The 20,000-nt window shown below is 46.2% G+C and overlaps 2 protein-coding genes across 8 annotated transcripts in view; one reads left to right on the top strand and one right to left on the bottom strand.

Annotated features, from left to right (window-relative positions):
* Nucleotides 1-18,762, top strand: part of slc8a1a (solute carrier family 8 member 1a) — a 29,583-nt gene extending 10,821 nt beyond the window's left edge. For 2 of the 4 annotated variants that reach the window (XM_080302276.1, XM_080302275.1), the window contains exons 3-11: nucleotides 2,765-2,871; nucleotides 4,961-4,981; nucleotides 5,112-5,129; nucleotides 5,221-5,235; nucleotides 8,351-8,419; nucleotides 10,172-10,299; nucleotides 14,452-14,551; nucleotides 14,679-14,945; nucleotides 16,818-18,762. In XM_080302276.1, coding sequence (XP_080158402.1) covers nucleotides 2,765-2,871; nucleotides 4,961-4,981; nucleotides 5,112-5,129; nucleotides 5,221-5,235; nucleotides 8,351-8,419; nucleotides 10,172-10,299; nucleotides 14,452-14,551; nucleotides 14,679-14,945; nucleotides 16,818-17,194 — 1,102 coding nt within the window. In that variant the 3' untranslated portion in view covers nucleotides 17,195-18,762. Of the gene's footprint in view, nucleotides 1-2,764; nucleotides 2,872-3,111; nucleotides 3,216-4,960; nucleotides 4,982-5,111; nucleotides 5,130-5,220; nucleotides 5,236-8,350; nucleotides 8,420-10,171; nucleotides 10,300-14,451; nucleotides 14,552-14,678; nucleotides 14,946-16,817 lie in introns of all 4 variants that reach the window. The other 2 variants (XM_026169455.2, XM_026169459.2) reach the window with 2 other exon arrangements.
* LOC113023455 (phosphofurin acidic cluster sorting protein 2-like) overlaps nucleotides 1-20,000 on the bottom strand; it is a 54,553-nt gene that overhangs the window by 13,843 nt on the left and 20,710 nt on the right. For 2 of the 4 annotated variants that reach the window (XM_026169462.2, XM_026169463.2), the window contains exon 24: nucleotides 18,954-19,923. The exons of the other annotated variants lie outside the window; for them this stretch is intronic. In XM_026169462.2, the coding sequence (XP_026025247.2) occupies nucleotides 19,811-19,923 (113 nt within the window). In that variant the 3' untranslated portion in view covers nucleotides 18,954-19,810. Of the gene's footprint in view, nucleotides 1-18,953; nucleotides 19,924-20,000 lie in introns of those variants that run through there. 4 annotated transcript variants of the gene reach the window in all.

Genomic DNA, 20,000 nt, shown 5'->3' with positions numbered 1-20,000 from the left:
CCTGAAAAGTAATCAGATTACAGTTACTGCCCATCTCTGCTCCTGATTGGGTGGGCTCAGTGAAACTAGGCCTTCTGTCATTGGCCAGACTCTCCTGTAATTATAAAACATAAAGTTTCAGTTAAGTCACAGAAAAAGCTTTTTTCTCATTAAGGACGTTTGTGAAATAAATAAAAATCTGACGTTTGTGTCGTAGACGGCAACACAACTTTCAGTGTTTTCTGTCACGTTGGTGCAGCGTGAATGAGCGTGGCAGGAAATGTATTCAAATACAGCCAACAATTTATGCCCTCCTTCACATTTTCCAAAGCCATCCAGGGGCCCGATTGTGGCCCCCGGGCCTTATGTTTGACAGCCCTGGTGTAAGGTGTCTGTCGCTGCCAGTCAAAGCAGTCTGTGACATCATGGCGGTGTGTGGTCGGATGCCGGATCAGTGAAAGTGTGATGATTTGAAACGTAACAGCTGCTGCAGGTGTGCACACCTGCATCCTGCATGGCAGCGGCTCGCTGAGGGGGCGGCCTGCAGCTGCCTGTAGCTGCCTGTAGCTGCCTGTAGCTGCCTGCTGCACGGATGCTGGATGTTCGCTCGTGTTTCCATCTTTTCTCAGGCGGCTGGAGGTGTGGGGGATTTTCAGTGTGTCAGATGTCTTCTGTCTGCTGTGCGGAGCAGATAAACACCACGCTGCTCTCTTCCTTATTAGGCCAGCCCGCGTTCAGGCAGCAGCACCTCGTCCCTGCTCTTCGTCGCAGCATCAGCCCATAAAGCAGACACATCACTGCAGCTTGTTCCTGTCACGGCCGACGACGGGGGAGGTCGCTGCTGGCCGGCGGCCACGTCTGCAGACTCGGTGTACTTTTTATCTCGTTTCTCCTTCCTCCACAGAAACCCTCTGCAGTGATAAAAAGCTGACTTACGTAGAGTTTATATGTAATCTCTGATTTTTATAGAGGCAGTAAATCACACAGACCTCTGCAGCTCGGAGAGCGTTTCCATTTGTAGCTCCTCGGTGCATTCACGCTCTGTCACTGCAACGAAGCAGCTTTCAAGATTTTACAACCCAGATGCACAAAACTCAGGATGCTTATTTTATTTACAATAAAACACAGACAACGAATCAAAGCTTTAAACTGACAACATTTTCCATTGTTAGAAAAATATGAGGTCATTTTGAATTTCATGGCAACAACTTTAAAAAAATTCTGCAAAAAGAGAAACAGGTGAAGGAAGAGGACGCGCGATCACAGCATCAAACCGCCGTCTTAGAGAGGCAGAGGGTCGCCGACCTGCGAAGTCAGCGTCTGTGAGCAGCTCAGCGTGTCTTCCATACATACAAGTTACAGCTCCAAAGCTCCTTCAAAACTGATCTGAGGTCAGACCCAACCAAACATCAGCCTGCAGCTCTGATGGGGGCGTGTCAGTGCCTGTGCACCTCATGATGGAGCAAGACGATGCTAAACCCGCAGTTTAGATTTGCTGTCCTGCTTTAAAACTGATCTCAGAACAGCTCATTTTGTCAGCTTTAACGTGTGACGTGTTTCTGTGTTTGATAAAATGAGTTTATGAGCTTCTGTTTTCAGTCCTGTTTACACAGAGACCTCACATTTACACAGTTAATATCTGAGGACGCGCCGTGGACGTCCGAGTCTCTGCGCGTTCTTTGGTTTACGGCAAAGCTGTGAGTGTGGTTGTAGCTTTACGGCAGAGAGTCTCGGCCGGGCGGGTTCAGTTAGTGTCCATGTTTGTCCCGTCCTTTCCTGTCCAGCTGTCCTTCCAGCTGTTTCCTTCTGATGGGACTTTTTAGAGTCTTGTGTTCCTGCTATAGGGAACAGAAGGTGCTCCTCTGGTGCTGTGAGATTTACCTCCACCTGAGAATCACCTGGGCACTCCTTCCATGGTAACATGGTCGATCTGTAACCAGCACTAAATATACTCGAGGTGGAAACAAACAGACGAGTATTAAAATGAGCAGCAGTAACTGTAATCTGCATTATCAGGTTCTTTAAAGATGACTTAAAAGTTAAATAATAATGAGTGAGATCTAAGTCATCCTCGCTGATCCCAAACAACCTTCTGTCTTTGCAGATAACTTTGATGATGATTTACACTTTACTGGTTTTAAATCAGCTCTTTTGTCTGTGAGTTCTTTGATTGCTTTTATTTTATTTACAGATTCTTTGGATGAATAAAACTGAAACTCAAACATCCACAAAGCTGAAAGTGTCCTGAAACTGTGACACCAAACAAACCGTGTCCTTGGATCACTGAGAAAGCCCCAAAGCATCAATCTGCTCACATTAAATAAACATGGGAGTGGATGCAGTTTCCATTCACACACACACACGGCCTGCTGTAGCCTCCAGCTCCGCCTCCAACACCGAACAAACAAACTGTGTCATCATGAGATCTCCTCGCCGTCCTCTTGTCTTCTCTGTTTCACATGAAATTCAGAAATGACTGACTCTCTTCTGTGCGTCCTCACACTCCTAACTCTGCTGCCTCACCTGAACAACTCAGATTTGATTTCCTGGAGTCATAAATATTAAGCATAGTACTGGCCTGGTTTAGGGTTGGAGCTCAGAGAGCTGTGCACATAACGTTCGTACGAAGCGGTGCCAGCGAACAGAAACACGAGGTCACGCGGTGTGTGTGTGTAAATGTCGGCGGCGTCTCCCTCTGCCCGCCGTGTTTCTCCTTTTGCGGTGTCTCGGGCTTCTGCACGCTTCTCCTTCTGCAAACTCTCTTTCCGGCTTTTCTCTGTTTCAGCAAAACCATTCGGATAAATATAATCGATGACGAAGAGTACGAGAAGAACAAGAACTTCTTCCTGGAGATCGGAGAGCCTCGGCTGCTGGAGATGAGTGAGAGGAAAGGTGGGGGGGGTGTCGCCTTCCTGTACCCTGACCCCTTCTATATCACTGATAACCTTTGACCTCAGTCAGCCCTGTTGATGTGGTGTTTAATGTCATAACGAGTGCGGGGAAGTTTGAGTTGAGCTCATCCTTTAATAATCTGAGCTAATCATGTTTTTGCATCCCAGCAGGCAGACAAGGTGTCTGTGTTTGTGTGAACTAATGCATGACCCTTGACCTCTGACCCCCCTCCCCCCACAGGAAGATCATAGCCATTAAAATAATCGATCACGAGGAGTATGATAAGAATGCCAGCTTCTACGTAGAGCTGCAGGAGCCGTACTGGAACAGGAGGAGATGGACAGGTGTGGACGGGCACCTTAACCTCTGACGACCTCTGACCTGTCCTCCTTTGCCTGTCTTTGTGGAGTTTGTCTTTGCTGCTGTCACTCCTTTGCCCTCAGCTGGCGTCCTATTGGTCCAGACTGAATTATCAGTGCTGAGAGGTGCTAGGACAGTTTGAGTCAACTTTATCGATATATAAGGCGACAACAAAATCAAGGCGTTGATTCTTTTCTCCGGGTTCATAGAAATCTTCACACAGTATTGTTGCCGTTCACTCAGACGTTTATGGCGAACACCCGGTGTCGCTTTTTCTTCTCGTCGGGTTTGTGATGTGAAGGCACGTGTAACCAGGTCACCTGTGGCGTTTAACAGCTCTTGGATGGCCCCGCCCCTCCCTGAGCCTGGTTCTGCTAAATAAATAAACTCCTTTGGACTAAATTGAATAACATGAACAAATAATGGAAAGAATTTTCATGTGATTAAATTGCTTTATTTTAGCATTATGCAATGCTGTTATTATAACTTAATGGAGTTGGATCAACTTATTTACTGCAGTTGAGTCTAACTTAATTTATTTAAGTTGATCCAACCCATGAAAATGATGTTAGTCTGAAAAAAATGCCTAATGCTGACAGAAAGCCATTTATTAATGTGGAAATCCTTTTCATTAAGTTCATTTAAAGACTTAATTTTTTAGAGTGTTCAACAAATTCTAGACCAGGGGTGTCCAACTCCAGGCCTCGAGGGCCACTTAACGTAAAAACACTTTTACCATGGTTACCGGGGCCTATCCGGACGTGATAGGGCGAGAGGCGGGGCAAACCCTGGATAGGTCACCATTCTGTCGCAGGGCTAACACAGAGAGACAGACAACCATTTGCACTCACAGGTAATTTAGAAACACCAACTAACCTAACTTTTCAGTTGTGGGAGGAAGTCAGAGTACCCACTGCAAACTCGGCCAGATTGTGGATTTGACCACAGGACCTTCTTGCTGTGAGGCAACAGTGGTAACCGCTGTGCCACTGAGCTGTCAATCCAGGCTTAAAAGCAGCAGGAAGGTTCTGATCACAAGGCTCGATACACAACTTTCTGCACGTTTTTGTCTCTGACAGGTTAAACCACAATAAAGAGCGATAGCATACACGTCGTCTGTGTGGTCGTCTGCCTCTTATAACTCCAGTGATTTTCCCGTGGTCTCAAATCTTTGGAATTATGGTCACCACAGAAACAGGAAGTTATTTTGTTCAGATTACCAGTTTGAATCTTTTAAACGTAACAACCGCCCACTTTCATTTCCCTGAGTGTACTGAGGCAGCCTGGGTGTTTCACTGGGTTTTCAGGTGGTTTTTGTGGAGTTTGTGTCTTCGCCCAGTTCGCCTCACTAGAACATGCTAGTTCGTCTTATCTTAGTCCCGGAGAGGCTAGGAGAGAGATTCTCGCTTCCTTGTTGGTCCAGGTGTGGACAGATGCGGATGTGTCCGGTCAAGCTGTGATGCTGGCAGGTTGGGGAGGACGGGTCAGGTCCATTCAGCCTGGACTCTCATATGAAACCTGCACGTGTCCGTGTTAATCGCACACTTTAAATTTGTGTTAGATGTAACAGTAAACTAACAGCTGACCACCGCTCGAACCGTCGTTGGCGTCACGTTTGTCACGCGTTCGTTCAGCAGCATGAAGTCCAGATTGAGGACAGGTGTGTCAAACAGAGACCTTCTGATGTCACTTCTGCTTCATGTCTCTCTCGTCTCTTTCTTCTCTTCAGCTGTGTTGCTTCAGGAAGTCGGTAAGCCGCTTTCTTTGTCCCCTTCCTGTCTGCAAACCGTTTATGTGTGTCGCTTTCATGATTTCTAAGAATTGCCACAAAACCAAATGACTAACTCTGACTTCCTGTTTCGTACTTGCTGTCCTTTCAGGTGGATTCGTTAAGACAGGTAGGTGAAAGCCAGCAGTGAGACGATATCTGACATGTGAGCATTCACTGTATGTGTGTGTTAATTTGTGCTTTTTGTGACTTTTTGATAGACAAACAGCTGTATGGTAAGACACCTGTCAGTGGTGTAAATGTTGGCTTTCAAAGTGTGTCAACACTTAAAGCAACGTGTACGATGGTAGCGGCGTCTTGTAAGCTCTTCACGTGACTCTCATTCATCACCTTTAAACGTCGGGCGCCTGAGACGAAGCCCCGAATCTCAGATTTACAAACAGACCAAAGCCCGTTCCCGCTGCTCCACCAGGCCCGAGAAGCGTTTGTGTTTCACTGTGGTCACCAACGTGCGACGGGTGATTGGCATATCCCGCGTAGAGCTGGTCATGTGACTGCATGCGTCCTGAACGCCGCCACAGAGTGGACCTAGCTACAGCGGCTTGCAAAAGTATTCGGCCCCCTTGAACTTTTCCACATTTTGTCACATTACAGCCACAAACATGAATCAATGTTATTGGAATTCCAGGTGAAAGACCAACACAAAGTGGTGCACACGTGAGAAGTGGAACGAAAATCATACATGACTCCAGACATTTTTTACAAATAAATAACTGAAAAGTGGCTTCAGAATTGGAGTCCATCTTTTACGTACAGGCTATGCTCAGCATTTGAAATGCCCTGACCCGTTCTGTGCGTCATCGTGATCACAGATGAAACAGCACCAGCGCACCTCTTGTTATGTTTTCTTTCAGGGCATCACGCAGGGGAAGAAGCTCAGGGTAATTTAAACATGGCGTCCATCGGCACGCTGCAACACCATCATTCCTGTTATTTCGCCGAGCCACAGAGCGTCTCAACTTTAATGAAGTTGGTGGAAATAGAAGAGAAATTATAGTAAATAACATTTTAAGTCAAACACATCAGCGAGTATTTAAAAAATCATCATCCCAAAGCAGCTGGAAGAGCAGGTGTGACTGTCAGGCCGGCTGTTTCCAGACTTCGTGAGACATGCTCTCAGTGCAGAACGAGCAGTTTCCTGATGCAAAGTGATGTTTTGGTCCAATCACAAGCTTTCCCTGAACCTAACCATGCAGGTTTTTAGTTCCTGAAGCTAATGAGTGAGGGATAACAGGAGAAACCCGATGTCAGGACTTATCTTTCACATAAGGATTAGACACAGGCAGCGTCAGACACAGTGGGATGAGAGGGCAATGGCTGTTTGCTAAATGAGAGCCTGTCTTTGGTATTGTGTCCTAGCTGAGACACAATACAGATGAAAACATCTGGAAAGACATTCATTCAGTTCTGTGAAGGCGTGACCTCCGTGGTTCCTGCAGGAACGATCCCATTCAGCTTTCCCTCAAACAGCGATCCTCTCTGGGGTCATTTACACTCATCCGCCTCAAACTCCCAGAGTTCATTTCACCATCCAATCGCCAAGCTTGAAATTCTGTGACGTGAGCTCCCGACAACTTCAGGCTCCGTCTCTGTGTCAGTCTGAACCATCAGCTGCTTCTCCAAGGCAGCGATGACAGACGTTTAAAGAAGGACTTAAACCTGGGAGATGATGGGAAACCTGCAGGAAACGGCGGCTTTGCACCTCACCACTTTGACAACACGTGTGCTCCTCACAGCTTGTGATTGGCAGAAATTTCTCTAAGATCCATTAACCTTTGATCAAACGCTTCCCCGAGGAACCTTCAGAGTGTCCAACATGAAATCTGAGCAGAAACTGTCTCAGACTCGCTCACAGCAAAACCTGGCCTTCGAATTTCTAACTACTGTAGTTACTTCTAGTTACTGTAACAACCCAAAAACCTCGCTGCCATCAACTAACCTTATGACTCCGCCCTCTTATCTAAATATGGTCACACAAAAACCAATCAGGCGGCCGATGCTGATGTCACCATTTCTACAGTGTACAGACAACACGTGAGCTTTAGAGCCTGTTATTGTGCCAAAAAATCACCTGTTTTGAGCCAATCAGTGAAGAGAAGACTCTTTCCTGACTAGGAAACATCTGGAGGTTTCCGGAAGCCTTAAAATTGTGAGACAAGGAAGGTTATTTCTAACCAAACTGAGCATGCTCAGATACGCACAAACAGGTCCTCAGCGCTCTGAGATGCTGAACCGTCAGTGTGATCATTAATGTGAATGTTTGAAGGTAAGACCTTCAGAATAAAAGAGGGATCATTTAATCAGACTCTCTGCAGGTTCTCACAAACGTTTACTAAAAAAGTCTTAAACAGCATTAAATTAAATCTCAGACTCAATTCAATTTTATTTATATAGCGCCAAATCACAACAAAAGTCGCCTCAAGGCGCTTCATAGATACAGAGAAAAACCCAACAATCATATGACCCCCTATGAGCAGCACTTTGGCGAAAGTGGGAAGGAAAAACTCCCTTTAACAGGAAGAAACCTCCGGCAGAACCAGGCTCAGGGACGTCATTTTATTACTGTTATTATTATTTCAGTTCAGAGAGCAGCACAGCTCATCAATATTTTAAAAACATCAAATAATACTGCCGTCAGCAGACAGGATTTGTTTTCACTCCTCGCTGCTTCCTGTTAGCGTCACATGACCTCTGTAACTGTCCGTTAGTCTAACGCTCAACCCTCCACCTGAATGCCCACCTGAGGAGGAGCTGCAGGTGTGAGCGTCAGTGTTCTGCTCGTGTAAGCAGAGTGGGTGTAACCCCGCCCCCCGGCATGTGCTGATGGTAAAGCACACCCTTTATATTGCTCAGCACAGCCAGCCTAGGCGAACACTGCTACGATGCTAGCCCCATGGTGCGATCATAGACTGTGTACAAAAGAAGTAAGCCTGTCACTGTTCACGTGCTCACAGCTGCAAAATGCCGTTTGTGGACCGAGCGCACAGTTACCATCCAGTAAAATTAAGTCTCCACATCTCCCACATGAGCCGAGGTAGAGAGACATCAAGCTAACCTTTTAACTAACCTGCACTGGTTGAATGATAACTAACCTTCGTTAATGAAAAGCATCACAGGAACATAAATCCAGATTGAACAGCAAACACACACGTTTCATCCCGATTTTTGAAGTCTATTACTAAACAAAAACACCTCTGACATTTCACAGACTTACAGATTCTGTCCCTCTGAACAGACGCACATTAAACACACAAGCCGTCAGCTTGGTGCTGGATACAGGCTGTGATGATTCAGCCCTGTTCTGGTTTCAGTTTCTGTTCACCTGTTCAGGCAGAGACATCTACAGGAAGGTCCAGGGACGAGAGCACCCCGTCCCCTCCAACATCATCAGCATCGCAGGTTTGCCCATCATCTATCTTTTACTGTGCTAACTTTTATCACAGTGTCAAACGAACCATTATGATCATTTATTTTCGTAGCTCTGATCAGGACAGGCAACGCTCATATGTACACAGGTATCAATGAGAGCTGAGCTTTGAGAAAACTCGTGTTATTGATTGTGGGCTTTTGACTGGCCAACATTTCTTCACTGTCAGGGTTTAGACGTCTTCTTGGGAAATCTTTAGTGAGAACTGAGAGCAATTCAACCATCTCTCTCAAAAAACGACTCAACCCCATTAGAAATAAAGTGACAGATATTGGCTTCTGTATCAAGAATAGGCATATTTATAAATAGCTGCTCTCTCACATAATAAGGTAAATGAATCTTAATACACTCAACAAAAATATAAACGCAACACCTTTGTTACTGCTCCCATTCCCCATGGGATGGACGTAGAGACCTAAAATTCATTTCAGATACACAATATAACCATCCCTCCCAAACAGTGGTCACAAATCAGTCCAAATGTGTGGTAGTGGGCACATCTGCTATATTGAGATAATCCATCCCACCTCACAGGTGTGCCACATCAGGATGCTGATCTGACATCATGAGTAGTGCACAGGTGTACCTCAGACTGCCCACAACAAAAGGCCACCCTGGAATGTGCAGTTTTTTGCGCTATTGGGGGTCTGGGGACCCAGAACCGGTCAGTATCTGGTGTGACCACCATTTGCCTCATGCAGTGCAACACATCGTCGCATGGAGTCTATCAGATTGTCAATTGTGGCCTGTGGAATGTTGGTCCACTCCACTTCAATGGCTGTGCGAGGTTGTTGGATATTCGTGGGAACTGGTACACGCTGTCGTATACGCCGGTCAAGCACATCCCGAACATGCTCAATGGGTGACATGTCCGGTGAGTATGCTGGCCATGCAAGAACTGGGACATTCTCAGCTGCCATCTGCCCTGAACAATGTGAACCATGATTCATCCGTGAAGCGCACACCTCTCCAACGTGCCAGACGCCATCGAATGTGAGCATTTGCCCACACAAGTCTGTTACGGCGACGAGCTGGAGTCAGGTCAAGACCCCGATGAGGACGACGGGCATGCAGTTGAGCGTCCCTGAGACGGTTTCTGACAGTTTGTGCAGAAATTGTTTGGTTGTGCAAACCAATTGTTCCAGCAGCTGTCTGGGTGGCTGGTCTCAGACGATCTTGGAGGTGAACCTGCTGGATGTGGAGGTCCTGGGCTGGTGTGGTTACACGAGGTCTGCGGTTGTGAGGCCGGTTGGATGTGCTGCCATATTCTCTGAAACGCCTGTGGAGACGGCTTATGGTTGAGAAATGAACATTCAATGCACGGGCGACAGATCTGGTTGACATTCCTGCTGTCAGCATGCCAATTGCACGCTCCCTCATTGCTTGTGGCATCTGTGGCATTTTACTGTGAGACAAAACTGCACATTCCAGGGTGGCCTTTTGTTGTGGGCAGTCTGAGGTACACCTGTGCACTACTCATGATGTCAGATCAGCATCCTGATGTGGCACACCTGTGAGGTGGGATGGATTATCTCAATATAGCAGATGTGCCCACTACCACACATTTGGACTGATTTGTGACCACTGTTTGGGAGGGATGGTTATATTGTGTATCTGGAATGAATTTTAGGTCTCTACGTCCATCCCATGGGGAATGGGAGCAGTAACAAAGGTGTTGCGTTTATATTTTTGTTGAGTGTACTAATGTTTCCTCTCTGATTCAGAGGACGGGGCTGAGGAGCCTTTGACAAAGAAAGAAGAAGAAGAGCGGAGGATTGCAGAGATGGGCAGGCCAATGCTGGGCGAACACGTCAAACTGGAGGTGATCATCGAGGAGTCGTATGAGTTCAAGGTAGGAGACGTTTCTCTTGGGTTAGTGTGAAATATGTAAGCCCCTTTCAGACGAAACTGTTCTGAGGAGCTCTGATGGCCACTCTGCATCAGAGAGCACCAAGAGATAGAATAGAATAGAATAGAATAGAATAGAATAGAATAGCCTTTATTGTCATTGTACAGAGTACAACGAAATTGGAGTGCCACTCCCTTGGTGCAAGTTTCAATAATAAATATAAATGTAAAATATAAAAAGTACAAAAAAAACAATCGTAAGTACTCAAACAATAGTATGTACAATATATACAGGATAGCAGCATTAATATAATGACAGTATGAATAGCAGCATAATATAATGACAGTGACGGTATGGAATAGGTTCAATTGTTTTTGTGCTTATTTACTACGGTGATAGCTCTGGGAAAGAAGCTATCCCTGAATCTGTTTGTCCTGGTTTTATGTGACCTGTACCGTCGGCCTGACGGTAATAGTTCAAACAGTTGGTTGCTGGGGTGAGAGTGGTCCTTGATGATATTGCCAGCTCTGCTGAGGTACCGAGAGTTTGCAGTGACCTCCAGGCTGGGCAGAGAGCAGCCAGTGATCTTCTGGGCTGTGTTGATGACCCTCTGCAGTACTTTCCTGTCCGCAGCTGAGCACCCTGCATACCATGTTGTTATGCCGTACGTTAGGATGCTCTCTATGGTGGCTCTGTAAAATGTCACCAGCAGCCTCTCCTCCAGGTTGTTCCTCCTGAGCACTCTCAGAAAGTGGAGACGCTGCTGGGCCTTTTTAACCACCGCTGTAGTATTTGCAGTCCAGGAGAGGTCATCAGATATCTGCACGCCCAGAAACCTCATGGAGTGTACCCTCTCCACACAGCTCCCGTGAATGTAAAGTGGGGCCGGGTCTGCTCTGCCCTTCCTGAAGTCCAAGATAAGTTCTTTAGTTTTCGTGGTGTTCAGTTGGAGGTTGTTAACTGAACACCACTCAGTCAGTCTGTTGACCTCATCTCTGTAGTCCGACTCATCCCCCCTTGAGATGAGTCCAACCACTGTGGTGTCATCCGCGAACTTTATGATGGTGTTTGAGAGATGGGTAGGGGAGCAGTCGGATGTGTAGAGCATAAACAGGAGGGGACTCAAAACACATCCTTGTGGAGACCCGGTGCTGAGTGTGATGGTGCTGGACCGGTGGGGGCCGAGTCTGACAGACTGTGGTCTATTTGTCAGGAAGTCCTTGATCCAGAGGCAGATGGGGGTGGAGAGTCCCAGGTGAGACAGTTTCTGGACCAGGATCTCCAGGATGATATGATTGAATGCTGAGCTGAAGTCCAGAAAGAGCATTCTCACATAGCTTCCTCGGTGCTCCAGGTGACTCAGCGCAGTGTGGAGCGCTATGGTGATAGCGTCCTCGGTGGAACGATTTGTCCTGTAGGCAAATTGGTGGGGGTCCAGAGTGGGAGGCAGACCGGCCCTGATGTGCTGACAGACCAGTCTCTCAAAGCACTTCATCACTACAGGCGTAAGTGCAACAGGCCTGTAGTCATTTGGGCTGGCCACAGCTGTCTTCTTGGTGATGGGGATGATGTTGGAGGTTTTGAGGCAGGGCGGGACGGTGTTTGATGACAAGGAAAGGTTGAAGATTTTAGTGAAGACTCCGGTCAGTTCGTCAGCACATGCTCTGAGAACCTTTCCATGTATTCCATCAGGACCTGCCGCCTTCCTGGGATTCACTGACCTTAGAACACACCTCACTTGGTGCTCCCTGAGTGTTAGTGTGCCAGTGCTGGGGGCGGGTGGAGGTGGTGTGGCAGCTGAGGGCTTGGTCGTCTCAAAGCGGGCGAAGAAACGGTTTAGATCCTCAGCCAGTGAGGCATCAGTCCTAGATGTCGCCTGGTTATTGCTTCTGTAGTTGGTAATGTGATTGATCCCCTGCCACATTTTTCTGGGGTCGTTGTCAGCAAAGTGATCTTCAATCCTCCTCCTATAGGCAGCCTTAGCTTTCCTGATGCCTCTACTCAGGTCTGCCCTGGCTGCCCTATACGCAGCCCTGTCCCCTGACTTGAAGGCAGTGTTGTGGCTTTTTAGGAGGGATTGCACTTCGCTATTCATCCAGGGTTTTTGATTTGGAAACACCCTGACCCTTTTGTTGACGGTGACATTGTCAACACAGTTCCTGATGTACGAGAGTACAGTGTCCGTGTACTCCTGGAGGTTGTGGCTGGAGAATAAATCCCATACAGTTGTTGAGAAGCAGTCCTGCAGTTGAGAAAGGGCTCCTTCAGGCCAGGTTTTTATTGTCTTTGTCTGGGGCTTTGTTTTTCTCAGCAGGGGGGTGTAGGTGGGGGTGAGGGACATGCAGGGGTGGTCAGATCCAGCCAGGTGGGGGAGGGGTGTCGCTCTGAAAGCATGCCTGATGTTTGAATAGACATGGTCCAAAGTGTGTTCTCCTCTCGTAGCAAAGTCCACGAACTGGACAAATTTAGGAAGCACAGTCTTTAGGCACGCTTTGTTAAAGTCGCCGGCGACAATAAAAACCCCATCGGGGTGGGCAAGCTGTTGTTTGTTTATGGTGTTGAGCAAGAGGCTGAGAGCCGTGCTAACGTTAGCATCCGGCGGTATATAAACAGCTATCACAATAACTACTGTAAACTCCCTCGGGATGTAAAAAGGTCTGCACGAGACTGCCAGAACCTCCAAATCAGGAGAACAGTGTGTGTGAATGATCCTGCTGTTACAACACCACTCGTTATGCACGTAAACACATAGCCCCCCTCCTCTGCTTTTACCTGAGTTGCTGTTTCTGTCATGCCGGTGTAGCGTGCGGCCTGCTAACTCGACTGCAGCGTCGGGAATCAGCGGGTGAAGCCACGTCTCCGTAATAAGAATAATGCTGCAGTTACGTGCAAAGCTTGTGTTGGCTATCTGTAGCTCCAATTTGTCAAGTTTGTGGGTGATGGATCTGGCGTTCGATAGGATCAACCAGGACTTTTTTGTTTGTACCACTAACAAAACAACAAAATCCTCAAATGTTCAGCGCTAACTGTTTTTAACATAACTAATTGAAAGAGAGTACCATGACCCCAAAAACTGAATTCTAAGGACTTTCCCACATAGTTCCTGCAATGTGGGCACACATAAAAAAGGAGACTTCCTCTAACAGTGATTAGAAAAAGGTCCTTTAGTCTGAACTAGCCTGACGAGTCGGATCTAAAGGACACTCCAAAACTCTCTCATAGATTAACGGATAGTTCAGAAATCCACCTGCCAACATCAAGGAAGTCCAATCCCTACACTGTCTTTACATTTTATACATCACTCCTACCACATAGCATGTCGGACTGTGACCTGAAAGACTAGTATGTTGACTTTGTTCCCTTTGAAGTCGAGCTGATGGCTTTACCTTCAGAGTTACTGAACGGACATTTAGTTGCATCATTAAACCAGGAGGAACGTGAATAGCTGGAGCATCTGGCATTTCTAGCCTTTTATGTGGGATTTTTCATCAGTATGTCCTACATAAATGGCTAAATGGTCAAATGCATATAAGAGATTTTCTTTGAAACCTAATGGCATCTGGTTTGTGAAGCTATACTTTTTAAGCTTAAGGTTCTGCACCCTGATCTGACACTGTTCACCTGCAACATTCTAGCTAGTGGTGAGTCAGCAAAACGAAGACTTCTTCTTGATATCTGCTTGAAGCGTCTTTAGGCCCTTAAAGGCAGAATATGCTGCCTTGACCGCTGAACAGTGGAGAAACATTCAGAGCTGGAGTTTTATGTCAGATGCAGATGTTCACCACATTCAGACTGGTCTATAAACAGTCCTTAGCCTGAAAGAGTCTGTAATAGAAAGGCACAAGTCGGACTGAGCCTGAAATGATCATGATGGGTTCTTGGTCCTGCTTCCTGTCCGCTCTTCCCTTGCATCATGCTCACAGAAACTGAAGAATTTCCGACAGTGAGAGAACATCTGAAGTAGGCTTTCATCAGCTATCTTCTACACATCAGGCAGTGTGACAGTTTCAGACTGAACTTCAGATGCTGTCATCGTTTGAAATGAACGCTGAGAATTCAGCATCAGATAGAAAAAGCTAAAGTGAGGTGGCTGATTTTCAAAATGGTCAGCAGGGCAGTGAAGCTGACATTAGATGTTTCCTGGATGTGTTTCAGAGTACAGTAGATAAACTCATTAAGAAGACCAACCTGGCTCTGCTGATTGGGACCAACAGCTGGAGGGAGCAGTTTGTGGAGGCCATCACGGTCAGCTCAGGTATGAACTAACTCTAACTGTCCTTCTTCAGGTATGAAAACCAACATTAATATAAGCCCTGATTAAGGGCTACCAGTCTGTACCCAAGCCAAGCTTTAAAACTGATTCCTGGCTCTGCTCTCCTCAGGCGATGATGATGAATGTGGAGAGGAGAAGCTGCCCTCTTGTTTTGACTACGTCATGCACTTCCTCACCATTTTTTGGAAGCTTCTGTTCGCCTTCGTTCCTCCTACAGACTACTGGAATGGTTGGGCCTGTTTTGTTGTCTCCATCACTGTCATAGGCATGTTGACGGCAGTGATCGGAGACCTGGCGTCGCATTTCGGCTGCACCGTGGGCCTCAAAGACTCAGTCACCGCTGTGGTGTTCGTCGCTTTGGGCACTTCTGTACCAGGTCTAACACAAACATCTCGTTTTCTTTACTAGGACTTTCAGTCCTTCAGATTTTGTCCAAGGCAAATCCTAATAAAAACATTACAGCAAACAAACAACAGCACATTAAATCAGAACTATCTGTATGAAAACCCCAAAGGTTCTGATTCTGTTCATCTGGACGTTTTCAGTGGGAGAAACGTTTCATCATCATCCAGGTGACTTCTTCAGTCTCAGGTTTCCAATCTTATAAACAGTACATTTGCATAATGACTGAAACCAGCCCACTGAGGAACAATGGGCTGGGAGGTCAGCTCCTTAATCTTAATTATGCAAATTCTCATGACCACTGATCAACAACCACTGACCAATGGCCATGAGTCCCATTCACAGAGAGTTGGGGAATGGCTGCAATCACAGCATGTAAGATGGTGACGGATGTACCCTTAGGCCCCTCCTTTATTCAGAGATGGTCTTTCCCTTTTCACGTAAATGGCCTCCTTGACTCCGCCCTCAAACCAGCGTTCCTCCCTGTCCAGGATGTTATATCCTCATCATTGAAAGAGTGTCCACTGGCCTGTAGGTGTAGATAGTCTGCAGAGTCCTGGCCTGACGAGGTGGCTCTTCTGTGTTGTAGCCAGAGGTTGTTTGGTTTCCCCGACGTATAAATCCTGGCAATCCTCCTGCACTTAACAGCGTACACTATGTTACTCTGTTTGTGTCAGGGGACCCGATCCTTGGGGTGGACCAGTTTTTGGCGCAGCGTGTTTTGGGGTTTAAAAGCCACAGAGACCCGGTGTTTAGAAAAAATGCGTCTCAGCTGCTCCGATACTCCTGACACGTACGGGATCACTACAGGTTTTCGCTTGGGCAGCGGTTGTCCTTCTCTCCTGGATCGGCTGGAGCTTTCTTTAGGCGCCTTCCCAGCTTTGACAAAAGTCCAGCTGGGATAACCACACTTACTCAGGGCCTTCTTGATGTTCTTCTGCCTCCCTGGCTGCTGTGTCAGTGGGGATGGTGATCGCTCTGTGTTGTAGCGTCCTGATGACACCCAGTTTGTGCTCCAGTGGATGATGAGAGTCAAACCTTAAATACTGATCCGTATGTGTAGGTTTACGGTACACGTCAGCTTTTAGATGTCCTCCATTACTGATGGAAATCTCACAGTCTAAGAAGGCTAACCTGCCACTGTTCATATCCTCCCTGGTGAATCTGATGTGTCGGTCCACCGAGTTAATGTGATCCGTGAATTGTGGTACGTCCTGAGATTTGATTTTCACCCAGGTGTCATCCACATCCAATGGATTGGTGGTGTTCCAGGGTAGGATAGCAAAGCCCTCTTTTCCACTTCCTCCATGTACAAATTGGCCACGATGGGTGAAACTGGGAGCCCATGGCACACCCATGTTTCTGCCTGTAGAACTGACCCTTGTATGTGAAGTAGGTGGAATGAAGACACAGTTCAAACACACACTGTCGATGCTGAGAGCGGTCCTGCTGCTGAGGTTGGGGTCATCCTGTAATCTCTTACGAACTACCTCCAACGCATCCGTGACTGGGATGCAAGTGAAGAGAGGTGTAACGTCGTACGAGACCATGGTTTCATCTGCCTCCATGATGACATCTCTCAACTTCTCAACAAAATCCAAAGTGTTCTGGATGTGGTGTTCAGAGCTGCAGGGTTGAAGGTCAAAGCCAGAAACTTAGAGATGTTATAGGTGACTGAGTTGATCATACAGACAATTGGTCTTAAAGGCATAGCCCTTTATGTATCTTCTGTACAGCCAGATGAACAGAATTAATTTTGGGGAATTTCTTTAACTGGATGATTGAGCATGCATCAAGCCCTTTTTATCTCCTCAAACATATCTTCTCTCCACTTTCTCATCATCAGACACCTTTGCCAGTAAGGTGGCAGCCATTCAGGACCAATATGCCGATGCCTCCATTGGAAATGTGACGGGGAGCAACGCCGTCAATGTCTTCCTAGGTATTGGCGTGGCCTGGTCAATCGCTGCTGTCTACCACTACACCCAAGGTCAGGAGTTCAAGGTCAGCCCTGGCACACTGGCCTTCTCCGTCACACTCTTCACCATCTTCGCATTTATCTGCATCGCTGTGCTCATCTACCGCCGCCGACCGGAGATTGGTGGGGAGCTAGGTGGACCCCGTATCCCAAAGATCCTCACCACTTGCTTGTTCTTCAGCCTGTGGTTAATGTACATCGTCTTCTCCTCCCTGGAAGCCTACTGCCATGTAAAGGGCTTCTAACAGTGCCACTCCAGACCCTCTTCAGGACTTTTGTGTTGGATTCTAGGTTGCTGCATATACCAGTGGGCTATTGTCAAACATTTGCTGCATATCTAAAGGTTATAAGAGGGATTGACCTGAATGGATTCGCTGTAGTTCAGTTCACATTCTTCACGATCATGATCATGAACAGGCACATAAAACAAAATAAAATACATTTTAAAAAACATCTTGAATGGGTTGGGGTTACAATCATACTGGGTGGCTTTTTTAAGGGTTTGAATAAAATCTAGTGACTTAGCAGTTTCTATAATTTGTTACTTGTCTGAAAGTTTAGATTGATGAACATTTCAACAGGTTTCTAAAAAGTTTTGTTTGTTCTTTTTTCACCTATCTCTGAATATCGGAGTTCTTTAAGGTTCTACTAAAGGTACAGAAGTTTCTCATGTGACGCCATGTGCACATTGCTCGAGAGCTGTCTGCCACATCAGACGTGATACAACCACTGGTTGCTGTGGGAAAATGTCTATTTCCTGACTGATTTGCAGTGGTTGCTGGTGATTTCTGCCTCTCACTGGGTGAAATTAGATGCAAAAAAAGGTTTGCACCAGAAAACTCAGAGTGATTGCTTTGGTTGCTACCAGGTTGCCATGGGGAAATGTAGTTTTTCACATTTGTCTTCAAATCCTTGCAAATTCCCAGCAACACCCACTGGAAGTTCAGAAAGTTTGCCTTTAAAGTAATAAGACCACGACAACTGCCATCAGCCTCCAGCAACAACTTACAACCAGTGGTTTAATACTGCAGTTTCCCTCACAAACAGATGGTTGCAGCCGCTCTCTAGGCCTGTGTGACCTGAGTACTATTCACCTGATTCTACAGTGTCACCATGATCCAAAATGGCAGACAAGTAAGCGTCACATGGTTGGGGTCACATATTTGCAAACCCTCAGTGAGAGGCTCAAAACCTCTTTGATGGCTTTCTAAAGGCTCCGACAGTACCCGATGGACTCTCTTCTGCTGTGAAGGATCCCTGAAGGTTCTAGTGGAACCCTGAGAACTGAAACTGACTGACTCTGGTGTCCATATTGAACTGTTCTCTGGCTGCTGAGCAATGGTGACTACTTTCATTCTCACATACCTCCCAACCATGTAAAAAATCCATCCGAACCTTTCAGCGATGTCTAATGTAAACTATTTAATTTTGACGTGCATGGACTTTAAACCACATCACGAGTAGCCGTGGCGATTAAGGAGAACCGGAGTGACTTTTAGTGTTTTAGGTGACTCGGAGGGTAGTGTTGCACCTACATTAATATCTGCACTGAGTTTGAATAAAGGGAGAGTTTAATCAGAGATGCTGTGAACAGCAGCTGGCTTGAGTTGGACCTGAGCTGCTGCTTCAGTGGAGTCAAACACTGAGGAAATAACGATGTATGCTTGAGTGTGAGTTCCTACACCGATGACAGAAATCTGTTAGCAAAGACAAAATTCTGTCATGTGATTGGCTGCTTGGGTGATGTAAACATTAGTTGTGTCTTCATAATGCAGTGTCTTTGTTTCAAGTATTAAAGTAGAGTGTCAGTAAATCGTTCTCCTCTTTGACTGGATCACAGAAATGTCTGCTCAAATCCAAGGCATCAATTTCATGTCAACAAAGAGCAGAATATTATAAATGATACTACAATATTATACATGTATTATACTAAACGAGGGCTGCGATGTAAACCTGACAGGTGCATCGATAGCTCACAGTTAGGGAGCTAGGTAAGAGAAAAGCAACAATTTCAGGTGTGTTTATTGATATTTTACAAAACCAACGTCCCTGTGAAGGGTTAAAGCTCTACTGTATGACAAACTGCTGACACAAACATCGGAAAAAAACACAAACACCGATGACACAAGGTTAAAGGCTGAGCTTTGAGGACTGTTGGTTCTATATGACCATTAGCTCTCTGAGGAATCAGAATGTGAAACTTTTGGTTTTGTTTGTTAAAAAGTTCTCTGAAGACACAAAATAAAGTTTATGTAACTGTAACTGACATGAATATAAAACTATTCAAGCTTTTCCAACAAAGCTTTCTCTAAGGGTTCCTGGCTGTTCGCACCTTTGATGACAGACCTCACAGGGTTAAAACAGTCACACCACACCGTTGGTTTTGCATGTTTGTAGCTGTCTCTGCTGTTTTTGTCTCTTTGTGGACCCTATGTCCCCTCTGGGATCTTTTTCTCTGTGTTTTTGTTACAGAAATGTTCAGAGTCACTTCAAACAGAGGCTCTGGCCAATTTTAATGAGTTCCACTGAAAGACTACTCCTTAAAAATCCAATTAACCAACTCATCTGAGCCATATATAAAAGATGCTATTATTAACATTAATATTAATACAGGACAAACATGTGCGCATTACTTACTCCGTGTCAGACACATCCATCACATAAAAACCTTTCTGATGAGGTACAAGTATTTCTACTCCAACATGATGTGAGAGAAAAAGGCAAACAAGGTTTCTGCTGCTCTGCTGACACTGAGAGGACGAGGAGGGGTTACAGGTTTACTGCCCATCATGACCAGCAGCTCAACACGATGCGTCCGCAGGGAGGTCATGTGATCCGGACAACGATGAGAGCGAGCAAGGTCAGGGTTTGTTGTATCCAAAGATTCCAACAGGAAAGTGTTTGACGTGTGTCGGCCACTGAGCTGCCAGCTGGAAAAACTTTACGTCATTCCACTCCACGCCGTCGACGGACACTGAGAGACACAAGGAGGAATTCAGTTCAAGTCATGCAGCGCCAAATCAAAGTCACCTCAAAGTGCTCTACACTGTA

The sequence above is a fragment of the Astatotilapia calliptera genome, chromosome 6, assembly GCF_964374335.1.
Source record: "Astatotilapia calliptera chromosome 6, fAstCal68.1, whole genome shotgun sequence".
In the NCBI taxonomy this organism is placed as follows: Eukaryota; Metazoa; Chordata; class Actinopteri; order Cichliformes; family Cichlidae; genus Astatotilapia; species Astatotilapia calliptera.
This window is presented reverse-complemented; position numbering and strand designations above follow the sequence as displayed.